The sequence below is a fragment of the Pithys albifrons genome, chromosome 13 (assembly GCF_047495875.1).
Source record: "Pithys albifrons albifrons isolate INPA30051 chromosome 13, PitAlb_v1, whole genome shotgun sequence".
Classification (NCBI taxonomy): domain Eukaryota; kingdom Metazoa; phylum Chordata; class Aves; order Passeriformes; family Thamnophilidae; genus Pithys; species Pithys albifrons.
This window is the reverse complement of record NC_092470.1, coordinates 15,702,985-15,719,075: the sequence shown is the minus strand read 5'-3', so window position 1 is coordinate 15,719,075 and position 16,091 is coordinate 15,702,985. Positions and strand designations below refer to the sequence as shown.

General features: G+C 45.7%; 1 protein-coding gene across 11 annotated transcripts in view; it reads right to left on the bottom strand.

Annotated features, from left to right (window-relative positions):
• The window catches only part of CHD2 (chromodomain helicase DNA binding protein 2), an 86,709-nt gene that overhangs the window by 32,080 nt on the left and 38,538 nt on the right, over positions 1-16,091 (bottom strand). For 9 of the 11 annotated variants that reach the window (XM_071568789.1, XM_071568792.1, XM_071568791.1 and 6 more), the window contains 2 exons: positions 8,070-8,277; positions 5,311-5,397 (listed from right to left, as the gene is read on the bottom strand). In XM_071568789.1, the coding sequence (XP_071424890.1) occupies positions 5,311-5,397; positions 8,070-8,277 (295 nt within the window). Of the gene's footprint in view, positions 1-4,207; positions 4,302-5,310; positions 5,398-8,069; positions 8,278-16,091 lie in introns of those variants that run through there. The other 2 variants (XM_071568797.1, XM_071568796.1) reach the window with 2 other exon arrangements.

The following is a 16,091-nucleotide window of genomic DNA, read 5'->3' as shown; positions in this document are numbered from 1 at the left end:
CTCTGCCTTCATTACAGAAACTTCTTAGAAGGAAGGAAATTCTCATAAAAAACCCAATATTGTTATCACGAGAGTGTCCTTGCTTTGGTGTTGGCTTTTTTTCCCCCCCAACCAAAGTCACTGAAGACCTGACTGGATCAGAGCCATGTCCTGCTGCTTTCGCTCCTCCTAATCCTCCAGTCTCACCAACGAAGTCTCTCTGGCTAAATATATCCAGAGCTATTCTAACTACTCACTGTACTATTTTAACTCCTACAGACCAAGATAGCTAAAAAAATCTTTAGGCTGGTTGTACACAACCCCATTTTCATAAAAACTAGTCAACCATGAAAACAGATAACCACACTTGCCCCAGAAAACACAAATAGCTAGGGACAAAGTGAAGAAACCCATGTGAGATTTCTGAAGAAGTACTAAAATGACAGAAGTAGCCTCCAAGGCTGATTGCTACACACTCACTGGAAACTGCTTCAAATTCCTTTTTGCTGCAGTATTCATCTTTGTCTCTGGGTACTGTCCATCCATCACCACAGGTATCTCACTCCCCTGCTACCTGCATTGTCCTCCTGGATACAGCTCACACAGCTTCAGCTGAGAGCTTTTCACACAAAATTTTGTGGAACAGTGTGAGTTGCAACATGAAAACTTGGAGGTTCTGGAGAGCCATGGCTCACCCCTTGGTTCTCTTTCTGCACCCTCTATTTCCATTTTACAGCTTTCCTTCCACCAACAGAAACTTCTCTCTCGCTTGCATTAGTGTATCCCTGAAAATACACAGAAACACTCGATGGGTCCTCACACCAAGAGCTGTGCTGAATTTCACTGAGGTTTGGTGTCAGATTTGCATGTGACACAATAGCACCTTTTGTACCATATCTTACTACAAACACGTGCTGATCCATCTGTTTCATGGCCCCGCATGAAATCCTTTTCTAATTTACAAAGCATCCAGGAAGCAAGCGACTGGCAAACACCATGAAGAGCCCTGCCTACCCTTGCAACACAAGCCAAGCATTCCACAGATTTCAGTTTTGGCAAACAAAGTTTAAAAGTCCTCAGTGTACTTTTTTCTCTTTTAATCCCTTATCTACTTTCTGAAGCTTTGCCATTCCAATTTGGCATGGTTTTTGAGAGTTGTCCTCAGCGCACATTTACTTTTTGCTGTCTTTTGGCAAGACACAAGCAAAGAGAGGTGGATTTCTCTTCTGCTCTGCATCAGAGCAGATCACATTAGGAGAAAACCAAATACAACCTTCAGGTCTTTGAAACTAACTCCAATTCTTTGCCAAAATGCCATTTTTCAGGTTTCCAGTGTTCATTTTCCCAATACTTGTACTCTCACTCTCTACAAAGCTGATGACAATCTCTTAATGACTCGTCTTTTCCTCCTCTCTTCCTGCTTGAAAGATTTAACTTGTGACTGCAGCTCAGCCGCCTTCACATTTTTCAAAGACACCATTGTCTGTTTTGGATGTGTGTCAAGCCCAGCAGTATCTCCTCTGACACAGCCAGTCCTCAGCCTGAGTCATCTGCCTGCCTTGTGCTCCCACATCCTCCCTGTCCCAGTAGAGAGTGCCGGGAAGTGCCATGCCTGCAGCTTCTCAGCCTCTGTTCCCTGCTCCCTTACCACCAACTCTGTCTCCTGAAAGCAAATTCCTTGGTTAAGGAAATGCAGATGAAAACCAGAGAGCTGGGGGCTCACCAGGTCCAGAAGGTGCACCTGAGATCTCATCTACATTCCAGCTGCCACCCATCACCATCAGGAAGCAGACTGGTTGGGAAATCACATGCACTTGAATTTTAATAACATCACCTTCCTGAATGACGCGAGCTAAGCTGGCAATGTCCACTCCCAGTCCCCAGTGGGATTTTTGTCAGCCCAGCAGGAGATGCCAGGGGCACACTGCTGACCCTCAGAGCCCGAGTGCAGAGCTGGGCTCCAGCTGCACCTCTGGGTGCTGCTGCTGGGGCCAAGGGGAAAGATGACATGTCTTCCCTTGTTCCCCTTCTTCCCAGCCAAGCACCACAAATGTGCCCAGCTTATTCCTGCATCACTGCTTCCAACTGGACTAGAAGTGGCCTCTCACCATTTCTCTTCCCCACCTCCAAGTGAAGGGATCAGCCTTCCCTCTCCTTGCCTGGCTGACTCCTCACATCTAATTTATTCTCTCTCCCAGCACACAAAGTGCACATGATTTCACTAGATTAATTACACTGTATTTTGCTGTGGAGCAACACTGTACAAACATAATGATGCTGCATATGTAGCACTAAGCAGAGCAATGCAGCAGCAGCTATCAAGTTCTGTTCCTTCAGACTGTCCACAAGTGTCATTGCTATTCCAGGGCAAGAGAAATGGAGACTCCAGATCATCAGAGAGGAGGCCCAGGTGAACCTCTGGAGCTCACACTGCCTACTAGGAGAGATAAAGACTTGTTTAAAAAAGGCAAGAAATGGACTAAAGTCAAAGTGAGAATTTGCTCATTTCAGACTTAACAGGTCATGCCCTAGTGCTCCAGAAAAGCTGGAGAAACTCAGCTCACCAGATTAGTTTTGTATCTGCTGAACTTCTCTTTCCTAGTGAGACCAATAGTGTTTGAACTTTTAGCAAGTACATGAGGCAAAGCATTGACCAATATGCAAATGAGCAGAATTTTTTTTCCAATGATAAAACCAGCTGTATTTTGAAAACACTCTGGTGTATGTCTTGTGGCCTCTCTCTCACAGAAAAGATGCGCTGTGACATTTATTACTAACTTCAACCTGAAACTGTCCTTTTCATAGTAAAAAGATCATGTCTATTTTGGACATATTTATTTCTTGACTGCCCCAAAATGATAGAATTACAAAATGGTTTGAGTTGGATGGCATCTTGAAGACCCTCTCATTCCAACCCCACTGCCGTGGGCAGGGACACCTTTCACTAGACCAGGTTGCTCAGAGCCCCATACAATCTGGACTTGAACACTTACAGTGATGGGGGGCATCCACAGCTTCTCTAGACAACCTGTGCCAGGGCCTCACCGCCCCCACAGAGAAGAATTACGTCCTTATATCTAAATTAAATTTCTGCTCTTTCAGTTTGAATACTCTGAAACGCACCTGGCTTTGCATGCCTCAAATCCCCTGGCTGAAAACTGAAGCTGATTTATTAACTGCAAAGGAAACGCCTGGGCAAGTAGTGTTTTTACTAAAAAATTCACAGATGCTCTTGTTCCTGGAGACAGCTCTAGGCTTCTGAGCAGCTCTGTGCTCCTATGCAAAGCTCCATTTTCACTTCCTGATGGCTCAGCCCACGCCTGGGTATTGATCACAAGTTTATTACCCTCTCTGATCGCAGCTCGGACACCTACACACACAGTGTGCCCAGGAATCTCCAGAAGGCAACCATTTCTAACACACAAATAACCCCACTCAAACTGCTGTTCTTGGAGGACACAGTGATTGAGTAGTGACCCAAAACCTGAACCACCTCCCCCTGCGCACCATCTCCCCCATGCAGGTGAGTCATGGACGGCACGTGGGGACCTGTGATGCCTCATCCTTGCTCTGGTCTCTGAGACTGCCACTCTGCCTGGGTGATGCTCTTTGCTAAACTGCAGAGAAGCATTAGGGAAGAAGGCAATTACAAGCTCCCAGACACTGTGCTGGAAGTCCCAAGCAGCAAGCGACAGAAGCAGGTCATGGTGACAGGATTAACCCTGCAAAGGTAAAAGGCCATCTTAAGAGGTATCAAGTGCCTTGGGTTTCTGCCAGCTCCAGGAGCACCAAGGAGTGCTCAACACGACCAGGCTTGAGCTATGTTATTTCCTCCCTCTTGGTGTTTAGTTCTTCCAAAAGCAAGACTTTACATGTCCTCTTGCTCTCTGCGAGGCCCCAGCACTGTGCTCCTGACACGTCACACCCTCCATCGGACTCTGCTGCAGATGGGAGCTGCCCTATGAGGACAAGTCAGTGACGCTTTGGGGAGAGAGAGGGAAAGGGGGCAGTCCAATTTCGTTAATTTTGGCTTTCTGTTTCACAAAAGTTGCAGTGAGGTGATTTGAAGGTTTTTTTTGTTTTTTACAATATTTTGTGGTATAGCAAAGTTTGTGCATTTTTTTTTAAATTTATCATACCTTAAGTAATAGGAAATAAAGATATCAAAAAAGAAAACAACATTTGCAAAACCACGTAATATTGTAAAACAAACAAAGATGGGACTTACCTGAGCCCCTAAGAGGGCAGTGGGGTGTGCAGCGGAGGTCTGAGGTGGGTGTGACATCGCCGGCACAGTGCAGGCGAGCCTGGCCTTTGCCGAACTTGAAAAGGAAAACAAAAGCTACGTCAATGGTGTGTCCCGAGCCTCTTCCTAACCTGCTGCTGTGCGGGACATCCAGCACAGGAGTCTGCGAGGCCTGATGGTGGCACTGGGGGTGCTGCAAGGCTCAACAGTAACACACCAGAGCAAAGAGCTGGAGACTGTGTTTGCTGCACAACTTGGACCCTCGAGCACTCAAAGGCACACTTTGGTGGTGAAGCACAAACAGCCTGAGTCAGAGAGCACCACTTGGCTCCTGCTCTGCTGAAAGTCTGCTACTTATCTTCAGACTCCTAGCCCTAAGCCCAGAGCTTTCCAAAGAAGCCTCTCTCTGGTCCCCTTTCCACTCTTCTACAACTGCTTGACCTTCCTGAAGACCTGCAGATTCAACGCTCCATGCACAAAGCCTGTTAGATGCAAGTGAAGGTGGCATCTAATTCTTACACCTTTAGAAAAAAACAACAATGTTCTGGAAAAGGAATGGTTAGAAGATTTGGCTGCCAGGCTCTGACCACTGTCAGCTTCAGCTGAAGCATAAAAGGCTCCCCAGCATTCAAAGAAAAGTGATGGCTCATAAAGCTGCGCACACACAAATGTGTTTATTAGTGGGACCCATTCCAGGATGGGCAACAATGACTGTTTTGTTGCTATGAGGTGTTTCTGGGAACTTTCCTTTATTCCTCGTTGGATTTGTGTTGCGTTTTGGTTTTGTTCTGGTTTTTTTATTACACAGACTCATTCTCTCCAGGATGTTCCTACAGCAGAGCATGACTTGCATTACGCCCTGTCAGTGCATGCAGATCTCAGCCCACGCAGTGTCCCGCTGACTCCAGAGGTCTCAGGCCGAGCAGATCCAGCTGCAGGACTGAGACCTCAGCTGTGAGCTCCAACATCCACACACCAAATTAGGACTCAGTGTGTACAAGGCAATGCAGACGAGACCTCCCTTCACTCTTTGGGTTTAGTTGGTTTTATGTGTTGAGTAATCCCTCATCCTTTTTTTTCCTTACCTCATCTTTTATATTAAATCGTGATGGTTCTTGTCTGCTTCGGTTTGACCTCCTAACCCCATAAACATCAGGATATTCTTCCCACATCTGCAAAATAAACAGACCATCAGAAGGCCTGCTTCACCCCAATTATTTGACACTTTAGAGAAGTTTGATGATGTATTAAAAAGAATCAACATAAACCCATTAGCAACCAGTAGACAGACACTTTAAAAACTGGCTGAAAAAGATTATTATTATTTTGGGGTATTTGGCAAGACTCTAAAGCAGCATGTTTTATCTCAGTGTTATCTTTACAGTGGTCTGTCTTTCCACCAGGGTACAAATCACTCTCCAGCTCACTGAGGCTGGAGGACAGAGTATTGAGGCAGCCAACCATCTGCAGCAACAGTACCAAAAGTAAGGAGGCACGTGGAATGAATGGACCTACCAACTCAAAAGAACAATTCTCTGACAGCAACAGATTCCACCACAATTCCTTTCCATAAGGAAAACCCCACCAGCTGCCTGGAGACACTGCCAGCAGCAACTTCAAAAGAATTCTGTGGCCCAGCCTGGGTGGCAAACTGAGAAAGGCACCTGACCTTTGGCAAGGCAAGGTGGTGGCTGCCGGTTCTTCTTCTGAATGCACTGATGGGAATGTGGTTTGGCAGCACAGGACACGTGGATGTGGAGAGATGACTGCTGGGAATGGTTGTGCTTTACGTGCTGTAATGAGGCCCTCACCAGTTTAATACACCCTGTATGAAACCCCATGCAATTGTTCTTGTGGATGGACAGGAGGAGAAGGAGGGAGATAAGAAGAGATGCCCTGAGGGTGTGAATGCAGAGCTTTGTAACACAGGACACCAGAAGAGCTATAGGGCAGATAAAAACCACCACACATCCACCACACATCCCTCAAACACTACACCAGCAATTCCTCTACCTCAGCAGAGCTTATCCTCTTAGTTTTCTAAATCTATTCATTCTCTTTCTGATTCCCTCTCCCTCCAGTTCTCAAATATCTCTGCAAGCCAACAGCAGGAAAAGGAAATAACAATTGCCATATGCAGCAGTGATAGGGATTGAGCATGATGAATACAAGGCTGCAGCCCAGCAATTTTTCCTGCCTCTGTTAAAGCAGTAATGGGATAACGGACAGACTGGAACAGTGTGTACCTGTTGGGCATGCAAGTATAGAGATGAATTCACATGAAAGAATAAATTAAAATACTCCCCAAACCACCTGAAAAATTTATCTTTTCATCTATTACATGACACGGGTTTTGAATGCAGGATCAACTCCCATGACAAATCTGAATAGCACCTAACAAATTAACCTCACCTGTATGGGTGTATCTAGATAAATACCAAATAAACAGTAATATAATAATTAATTGCATTGGTTATTCAAGAGGAACAGGTATCAACATGCCTAAGTTAGCCATAGCTAAGGAAAACACCCATTAACAGAGAAATTAAGGAAGGGAGAGGCTTTCTTATTAGAGGGTGCCCTGACCTTTTCATGTTTCATCATGTTAATTATCACCCTGTGTTTGGATGTGCTTCCTCATGGGATAATGTTAACACTTATTGTTAGGGATATGCTCTTAGAAGCCCTCAAAGGAAGAGAAAACTTTCTTTGGCCCCTCCTTATCAACAATAAACCAGAAATTTTAATATTGTGTTACCACAACTGCCTTGCAAACGCATTCTCCCTTGCCAGTCTGAATGCCGGAGGGTTTAGACATAACCTGAGCCAACAGCCTGCAGATTTGTGAGAGGGTGAAGCTAGTAACAAAATCCTTCCTTTCTCTCTGGCAGGTACATGGGAACCCAGGCTGGAAGCACTGTCCTTCCTTCTCAGTCTTTGCACAAATAGTAACTTTCTCTAGAAGCAACTGTGCCCAGCACATGCCATAGCTGAGGGACAATCAGATGGTTACGCACCCCAAACAATCTGACCTAACCTGACTTTCTTCCTTCCAAGTTCCTGTCTCTAAAGAGATATTTGGGCTCCTCTTTCTCACCCCACACTACGTTACTCAGGTGCCTCCATCCCTCAGGTAAAGCAGGTACCTGAGGCGCAGCTTCTGCACAGGGAGGTGCAGAGAGACACCAGGTGCATTACAATCCAAAATCTCTTTTCTTCCTGGGCAGGAAGTGAAGGGAAAACCTGGCAACCTGAAGGTGGTATTGCTAGGGAGTAGCTGGGAAGCTGCCGGAAAAAAAAGAAAACAAACCACAACAAAGAACCATCGTTCTAGGCATAACAAATAATTTTAGTTAAATAGCTTTTTAATCCTCCTCTTTTTTTTCTGTATATTTTTTCAGAGGAAGACAGTGATGTAAAAAAACAAAGTGGACCAAATGCTAGACAAGCCTTCTCCAGATTATTTATCACACAAGGAGGCTTCACACTTCCGCGAGGGGAGACAGGAGTGAAAAGACAGAAAAAGAGGATGAAATGACAGGATCACATGTTGTTGGCAGGTGCCTGCCCCTCCTTCACCATCAGCCCCATCACTGTCTACCTGGTGCCCAAAGGGTTGTTCCACTAACACACCAGCTCCTGCTCACAGAGGTGACATCAGCAGGGCTCCAGCACACAGACCAAACAGCCAGAGAGTGACCTGGGGACACGAGAGCTCAGAGGCCCTTTGGTCCACATGCAAAGTGGCTGGGAAGCTGAAGACAGTTTTGTTGGGGTCCTGCTGTCTGACCTTCCGTGACGAGTACAGCAAAAATGTGTCTGTGCAGAGCAGCAGGAGCAGTACCTTTTTAACATCTGCTATCCTTTCCTTCTTAGAGGCTGGTTTTTCTTTGGTTTCAGGAGGGGTCTGCTGAGATTTGGAACCCGTTGATTCACTTTCGGATTCAGACTGACTCTCAGAGGACTCCGAGCTGCTGTTTGACTCGCTGCCCTGCTCGCTTTCAGACTGGCTTGCAGAGTCAGAGCCAGAGGCTTCTTCGGATGCCGAGTGACTAATGGTAGAGAAAGAAGAGATTACATTTTAACTGTACTGTCACAGCCTTGAAATATGCAGCGAGCAAACCTGAGACATATCCAAGCCACAACAATAGGCTTGGAATAGCCTAAATGCAAGTGTGAATGCTGTCCTGAACAGACACCCTGCACTGTCCTTTTTGCAGCAGTGGCAATTCCTTCCCAGGACAGGTAATGAACACAGGGGTGAAGTGCAGTCCCAAAACTCCCTGCCCAGGGTCTCCTGCTCATCACTAGAACAAAAACAGTGGTGTACTCTGAAGAGAAGCATCAGTAATCCCAACCGCACAGGTACTGTGAGGAGGATCTGGCTGTCTTGGAGCAAGCAGGACTAAGGTATTTTGGGAGCTGGAGCATCCTGCTATATTAAAGATAAGCCATTGACCCAGCACGGCTCTCCACTGCACCCTATTATAGCCAGTGGTTAAAAGAAGTTCTGATATCCAATTTCTGGAAGAGGCCAGTACCCAATACTGTATCCATAACACCACAATTCATAATAAATATAATGTTTCTTGCAAAAAAGAATAAATTCAGCAGCAGAGCAGCAGATAGAAGTTTATATGGGCTTGTGGTTGGGGCAGCTCCTGTTTGAAGGATCACACCAGTGCTGTGCAGACTGAAGTTCCCAAGCCAATAATGGGAGAGCAGAACACCAAGTAGGTCTATTTCTCTCTTTTTCACCTTTACATTAACACGGGTTAACACACAGAATATTCCCTAACATAAAGTCTCGACAAGACAATGAGAGGCCAAACTATTTTAATTGGCCAAAATATTTAAATATCTTTGTCCAATCACTCTGAAATCTACTTTTCTACTTTTTAATTTAAAATCCAATAAAAAGATTTAAAACTCAGTGCATCGTATCCCACACGTGCCGGCACAGCATCACTCACACCGCTCTGTCACAACCCAAAACGCAGTGCAGTGATAAGGATACTCCAAACCTCTGGAACAAGGAGGTTGCCTCTCCCAGTCAGTTCTTCAGCGGCAGCTGGATGCTTTTAAGATATTTATTGGCTTACTTAGATAAGAGATTGCAAAAGAAGAGTCAGGAAAGCTTTGCAGAGGGAAAACGGGATTTTTATTTTTCTTTTACCTCTGTACAAAATAGCAAGGTACATCAAAGGCTTTGTTCAGATTTCATGATTCAAGGAAGAAATAAAAAAAAAACCAAAAACATACAAAAAAAAAAGGAAAAAAACCAACTCACCCAAAAAACATGAGCAGGTGTACAATTACATACAAATCCCCAGGGATTAATGAGGGATATGGAGACGCACCCCCAAACCCGACCACTGTTCCCAGGGATCCCCACATGCAAGGAGGGCTAATTGACCCGCGATGGGACCCTTTCCCCTTGCAGATAACACACCCACAGCGGTGGCAGCCGAGGGGACCCTTTCCCTTTGCAGATAACACACCCACAGCGGTGGCAGCTGAGGGGACCCTTTCCCCTCACACATAACACACCCACGGCCGTGGCACCCACGGGCCCTCTTCCCCTCGCAGGGAACACACCCGCGGCCAGGGGGCAGCAGCGCCCGCCGGTCCCGCCCTCAGGCGCCGCCGCGGCCGCCATTTCGCGGCCGACACCCCCCCCCCCCCCCCCCCCCCGCCATCTTGTGGCCGCGGGGCTGTTCCCAAGCCCAGGAATGGAAGCGCCTGGCACTGCCTGAGGGAAAGGGGCTGTCTGATGAGCCTGGAGGCCCCTTACGCAAGGAGCGGGGGCAGCCGTCATCCATGGCTGCTGTTTCACCGTCCCAGCCAGGGGGTATCACATCGCTTCCTCCAAGCAGGGCTGGAAATTCAAGTTGAACCACGGCCATTCCAGTCTGCCCAGACCCTTCTGCGTGTCCCTGTCCATGGACAGAAGCTTTCCACGATAACAGAAGGCACAGCCGCAAGCACACTGTCCCACTGTACCTACCCCTCCTTCTGCGATCTCTACAACAGCTCCCTGTTCTCCACCACAGCCCTCCATTGAACACCCATGACTTGCAGCTGTGCCATTTCACTCCAGGAGTGACACTCCGGTGTCCAGGGACAGGCCTAAGCAGGACACCATTCCACTGAGCCTCCTGCAGGAATGGAGGCTCGACCTGCACAAAAAAATGCAATCTGGAAGCATCCAAACCTCTGCTGTCACAACAGAAAGCAGCAACATCAGGCTCTGGTTCAGTCCCACTGGCATCATCCCATGTTCCACAGGGACTCATGGAAGAGAACCCGAGTTTTTCCTTCCATCAGATTTCTTAGCAATAACTGGAAAGAATTGTGAGAGCCCAGGCTAGACTGAGGCCAGACAGCTTTAGCAGTGTTTGCTGACAGGCAGAACAGTAATTAATGTCCTCCTCCCACTCTGGAGCTCTTTGTTCCTCAAAGCCCTAAGCTTTATTTCAAGGTCATCAGGACATGGGCTCTCTGCACATCAACAGCCATAATCCATGTGCTTCATCCACAACATTATTTGAACACTGTAATTCTTTTTTTCAAGCTGTGAACTGTGTCATCTGAAAAGAGGGTAACTTCTCTAGGGACATACACATCTGCATGTGCAGGTATTTGCCTGCACACGTGCTTGCCCTACTAAGGCAAAAAAATAGATGAGAAGTGGTTACGTCCTTCTGAAGGCTATTGCAAGTAATAATTTCTTTTTAATAAACAACCTGGAAGCTATCAAGATAAAAGAATATGTATTTGTTTTCATTTCTACATTAATAGAATAAAAAGGACAACTGAAAAGGCTATTTCCATAAAATAATCCTTTTTAACTGTCAGTGGGACAATCAGGAAGCATTTAGACCTGCCAACAGAGTATAAAGTATTAGCAACATTAGATGTCAAGTGAGGCCTTACACTGTACATACCTGGAGATCCAAGTCCTCTTTTCAGAAGTTATTTTTGGAATATGCCCTGTTTTAATCCGGTTAAGTCAGCATTCAAACAAGACCTACTTTCAATTAAACTGTGAGGGATAAGCTGTAACTGTCAAAAAAAAAAAATCACAATTTAACCAGTCCACCCTCCTTCAAATTCAGCGGAGAAACACCCATGAGGACCACTGGTAAACTCCCTCAAGTGAAAAACACCTAAAAAAGTTGAAATCTGCAAAGACTCGGCCAAATACATTCCTCTGGTTTCCCAGAAATACTTCAGGCTGTAATTCCATTTTAATTAAGAGCTTGTTCCTGACTTGAGGGGGAAGAAAACCGTATCATTCCTTACCAAGAAGGATATGTTCCTTCTGAGAAAAAAGTAGCTGAACAGCAGTGATAAGACCCTTTACAATCAGGCATCTAAGTTTAAAAGGCAATTACAGCCTGCCTGAAGATTGCAAGACTTTGCATTTAATATTTCACATATGACTTCATTTTATAGAGAATCATCTTTGCTAGCTAACAGCAACAAACCATTTTATAAGCTCTCAGCAAGTACAAACAGTAGATACGTTTCTAGAACGTGTGAGACAGCTGAAAAAATGACCCCAATACATATTTTTTAAACCAAAAACTGACGAGGGAATAGCTCTAACTGGGACCATTCTGCCCCAGAGTTTAAAAATGTGATTTTTGAGGGACAGAAATTTAATTCAGCCAGGAGGATTAATGACCCAAATCAAGCTCCTCCCAGCTGAAACACCTAATGTGAATGTTTTTAATCTAAACAAGTTTGAATTCAAACAGCAGCAATCCACTGGGCTTCACAAGCTCCACAGGGATTCAGCACCAGCAAAACCACCCCTTGAAGGCCCTTGGCACATTATCACATGGCTGGATAATATCAGAGGCTGGATAATACCAGAAACAGTTATGTTTAACTCCTATTTAAATGGCTCTGTCTTTCTAAAGTGACCTGCATGAACTGTGGGACACACAGGCACAGTGACAACCCACAGATTATGTAAACACAGCATGGGCACTCTGCTGCTGTCAAACATTTCCTTTGAATATTTTATCTATAAATGTGCTGTTCCCTGTTAAGAAAAGAGACTATTTACAAAGGTGTGTAGTGACAGGACAAGGGGGAATGGCTTCAAACTGAAAGTAGGTTTCGATTAGGTATTGGGAAAACATTCCTCACTGTGAGGTTGGTGAGGCCCCAGCACAGGTTGCCCAGAGGAGCTGTGGACTCCCCATCCCTGGAAGTGTCCAAGGCCAGGTGGGATGGGGCTCTGAGCAACCTGGTGTAGTGGAAGATGTCCCTATGTCCCTGCCCATGGCTGGGGGGGTGGAACAAGGTGAGATCCCTTCCAAGCCAGGCCACTCTAAGATTCCATATAAAACTATATGGAATATCTACATATGTTGCAATACAAACAAGCAGCATCAGTGTTGCCACATGCACTCGAGTCATAGGGTAGCTGTAAAAAGGCTATAAGACACGTTTACAAACAAACCACTAAACAAGCCGGGAGAGGAACACAAGGTGAACTCTGGCTATAGATCACTGGAAAAAGAGGGGATAATACAGGTACCACAGGGGACTGAGAAGAACTGCGTGGGATCTCTTCCTTGTCTTGAGGAGGGAGGGAAATGAGCAAATGCCACAGTAATCATAGACAAGGCCACACAGACACAGCACACAGATAGTGCAGGAGAGGAAGTGAAGGGCAGATTGCAACACTGAAGATAAGTTTGTTCCTAGCTTTTGGAGTGCCTTTGATTTTATTCTGAAAGTCTATTAAAAAGTGATTGGTGCTTGCCTGTCTCTCAAGACAGAGTTTGAGCAATAAGCCTTGAGAAGGGTCAGTGAAAGAGTTTTTCCCCAATTTATTTTCTGCAGGCAAAAGTAGAAATGGGGGGAAGAGAAGGAAGAAAAATATTGCTGCTCCTCTACTCTCCATACCCCTAGCATGGTATTTCTAACAGTGATGTCTCTAAGCAGGAACTTAAACAAGAATATCAAAAACACAACCAGACTCTTCATACTGTTTAAGAGCAAGCCTCAAACAACTGAATACTCACAATATGATTTGGCCAACTCTGGGCCAGCTTTCAAAGGGCACAACAAACCCCACAGTTACCCCTTCCAGATTGCCAACATGTACTTCAAAAAACAGGAAAATATTTTTCCAACCTCACTTTGTGACCAGCAACCTTTTTTCTTTTCTTTTTTCGTCCTGTAAATAGGCATGTGAGAAGCTCCCATGGAGAATCCACATCTCTTCTACCTGTGTCTGCAAACCTGGCTTGCAGCATTGGGTATTAATTACATTTACACAGCAGTAGGCACAACTGGGCCACTGTTCTGCTGTACCAGCTGAGGGATTGATTATGCATCCAACAGGTATCTCATCCAAAATATCCACCTGAACTGGGCTGTAAGCATTTCCAGCCTACTCTGGCCACTGCCACTTAGCCCAGCCCAACACTCCCAAATGCCAAAGTAATCCTGAGCTAAATATACCCCTCACTGCTCTGCTGCAGCTCAGTAAGGCACATTGGCCTATCCTGAATGACAACGATTTTCCAAAAGTGGGTTGTTTTAGGTTTTTTTCCTCCACTACAAAGACACCACATTGTGCTTTCATAAGCAAGCAAAATGAGCAGTTCATTCATGGTGGGGAGAGCTCGCTCTCTCACTCTCTGATCTTTAAGCCAGGGGCTAAAAATGCTTGGGATGTTTAGTGGGAAAACAAAAAAAAAAGAAAAAAAAAAGGCAAAAAACCAGCAGAGGGACAAAAGGAGTCAAAACCTGTCTGCTTGATTAAGGATCACCATTGATACTGTCCAAAGGCACCATCCTTCCCCTTCCCTGCACAGAAAGGGGAGAACAATTGCGGTTCTCAGGGTTTGAAAGGGCCCATCTCTCCCTCCCCGGGAAGCACTGGAGCGCTTCCGGCTCCACGACTCCCATCAGCGGGAGGATCCAGGCTGGATCTTGGCAGCACCCACCACCTCCTCACCCCACACAGTGAGAGGGCAGGAGCCCAGGGCTGCACACCTTCCCCAGATGAGGCAGCAGCAGGGTTAACTCGCTGAGCCCTGTGCAGTTCCAGCTCCCGCCGTGTCCCCACCGGGCTGAAGCTCAGTAGCAGCACAAAGGGGACTCCGCACAAGCTGCACCTCACTTGTAAAGGACACGAAGATGCCCGAGTGGGCTGGAGTGTGCACACACAGTTATGCTTTAAATTAGTACAGAAAAGGTGGTTGGTTTTGCACTGTTCACATCTGCAAACTTCCTTTAAAACCTCTCATATTAAATCCTGCAGTGTATATAGAAATTTAGGATCCCAAACCCATTAACAAGAACATGATAGTGCAGAAACTCCTTTCTGGTTTCAGGTGACCTGCAGCTCAGAAAAGGGGACCTGATCTGGCCTGAGGGGGTTGGAAGTGAGTGTTACAAGCTCTTTTTAACCAAGAGATTTAAGGCTCATCATTAAGCCTCAGTTTTCACGGACAGCACAGGCCATTCAAAGCTTAACTGGTGACACGGCATAGTGAAGCACAGAGATTCCTTCCCATGAAAGATGCAAATGACTCCTACAATTAACATATTAGCAATTCTTTTAAGTCATCTATGCCTAACAATAACACTTGCAAAAAACATACATAGCTACAACGAAACTTTTTCCTAGGAGTCAGGTGTTGTGGACTCAGTGGATTCTTGACATTGCAACACCCTTGTTCATAGCCGGGGTAAAGGCTGATGAGCAACGAAGCGTTCAGCAGCCCACCCCATCCCGTCTGTGGAACTTGGCAGACACATTCCATAGATGCCCTGCCAAGATCAAAAGCCCTGCCAGAGCTTTCAGCACGATACCAAAAGGGAATCAGAGACCACCGTTCCAAAGTTTTTTTTAACCCTTACTAGTCAAGGCCAAAAAAGCACACGTAGTACAATCTAGGTTATCTCAGCCCACAGGTAGATATAAAGCAAGCTGGAGATTGAAAATTATTATAATTTAGCAACAGCAGTGCACAAGCTGTGGTGGAGTAAGAGCTGCTGCACATTTGGAAAGACTCAGGAACATACGGATAATTATATCCAAAAGGCAGCTCCTGTTCCAAGAAAAGGAGGCATTATCACTGTGACAGACCTACTCAAGCTTCAGTGCAAGTTACTAGGGGTAAATTTTTCACCTAGGCTTTTTGCTTTCATTTCAAGGCTCCTTTACAGGGTGTAAAGGTGGGCTTTAAAGACACACCAGCACTTGTTGAAAGAGCATCTTCAAGCAGCATTTCAGCATGTTTTTTTTTAATAAAAACACACAAGAAAGACTGATGTAAGACACCATGTCAGTAGAACAGCACATCCTTTGCTACAAGGCTGCTTCTATCTAATTATGGCAATCCAGGCCCTCCCCTCCCCCAGTGCTGTGCTATTTGTATTTACTTTCCTTGAAGGAGGCAAGAGATAAAGCAGAACTGAATCTTTCTCCATCCATTATCACCCCCTTCCTAAGCTGCATTTCAGCAAAGGGTAAGGGGAGATTGAGAAGACTTTTCTGTCTTCAAAACTTAACAGCACGCTTACATTAGATGTCTCCAGTTCAAAAGCAGCCAGGCCATGGCATCAGAAGCTTCAGTTCAGTCCCTCCGCTCCTGCTCAGCCCTAGGGCCTTCACCTCATACCATCTGCCACTGGTATCCCTCACCAGCTCCTCAAAACTAGCACTAATAAATCTGAGTTAAGAGAAGGGTCAGTATAAAAATTCCTCAGAGACAGGTTTAGCAACTCAGGAACATGCTAATCATATGAACAGCTTTTTGAGGGGTGAAACACAAAAAGATAGGAACTGGTTTATCACTACACCAAATTGGAGAAAATAAACATCACTGCC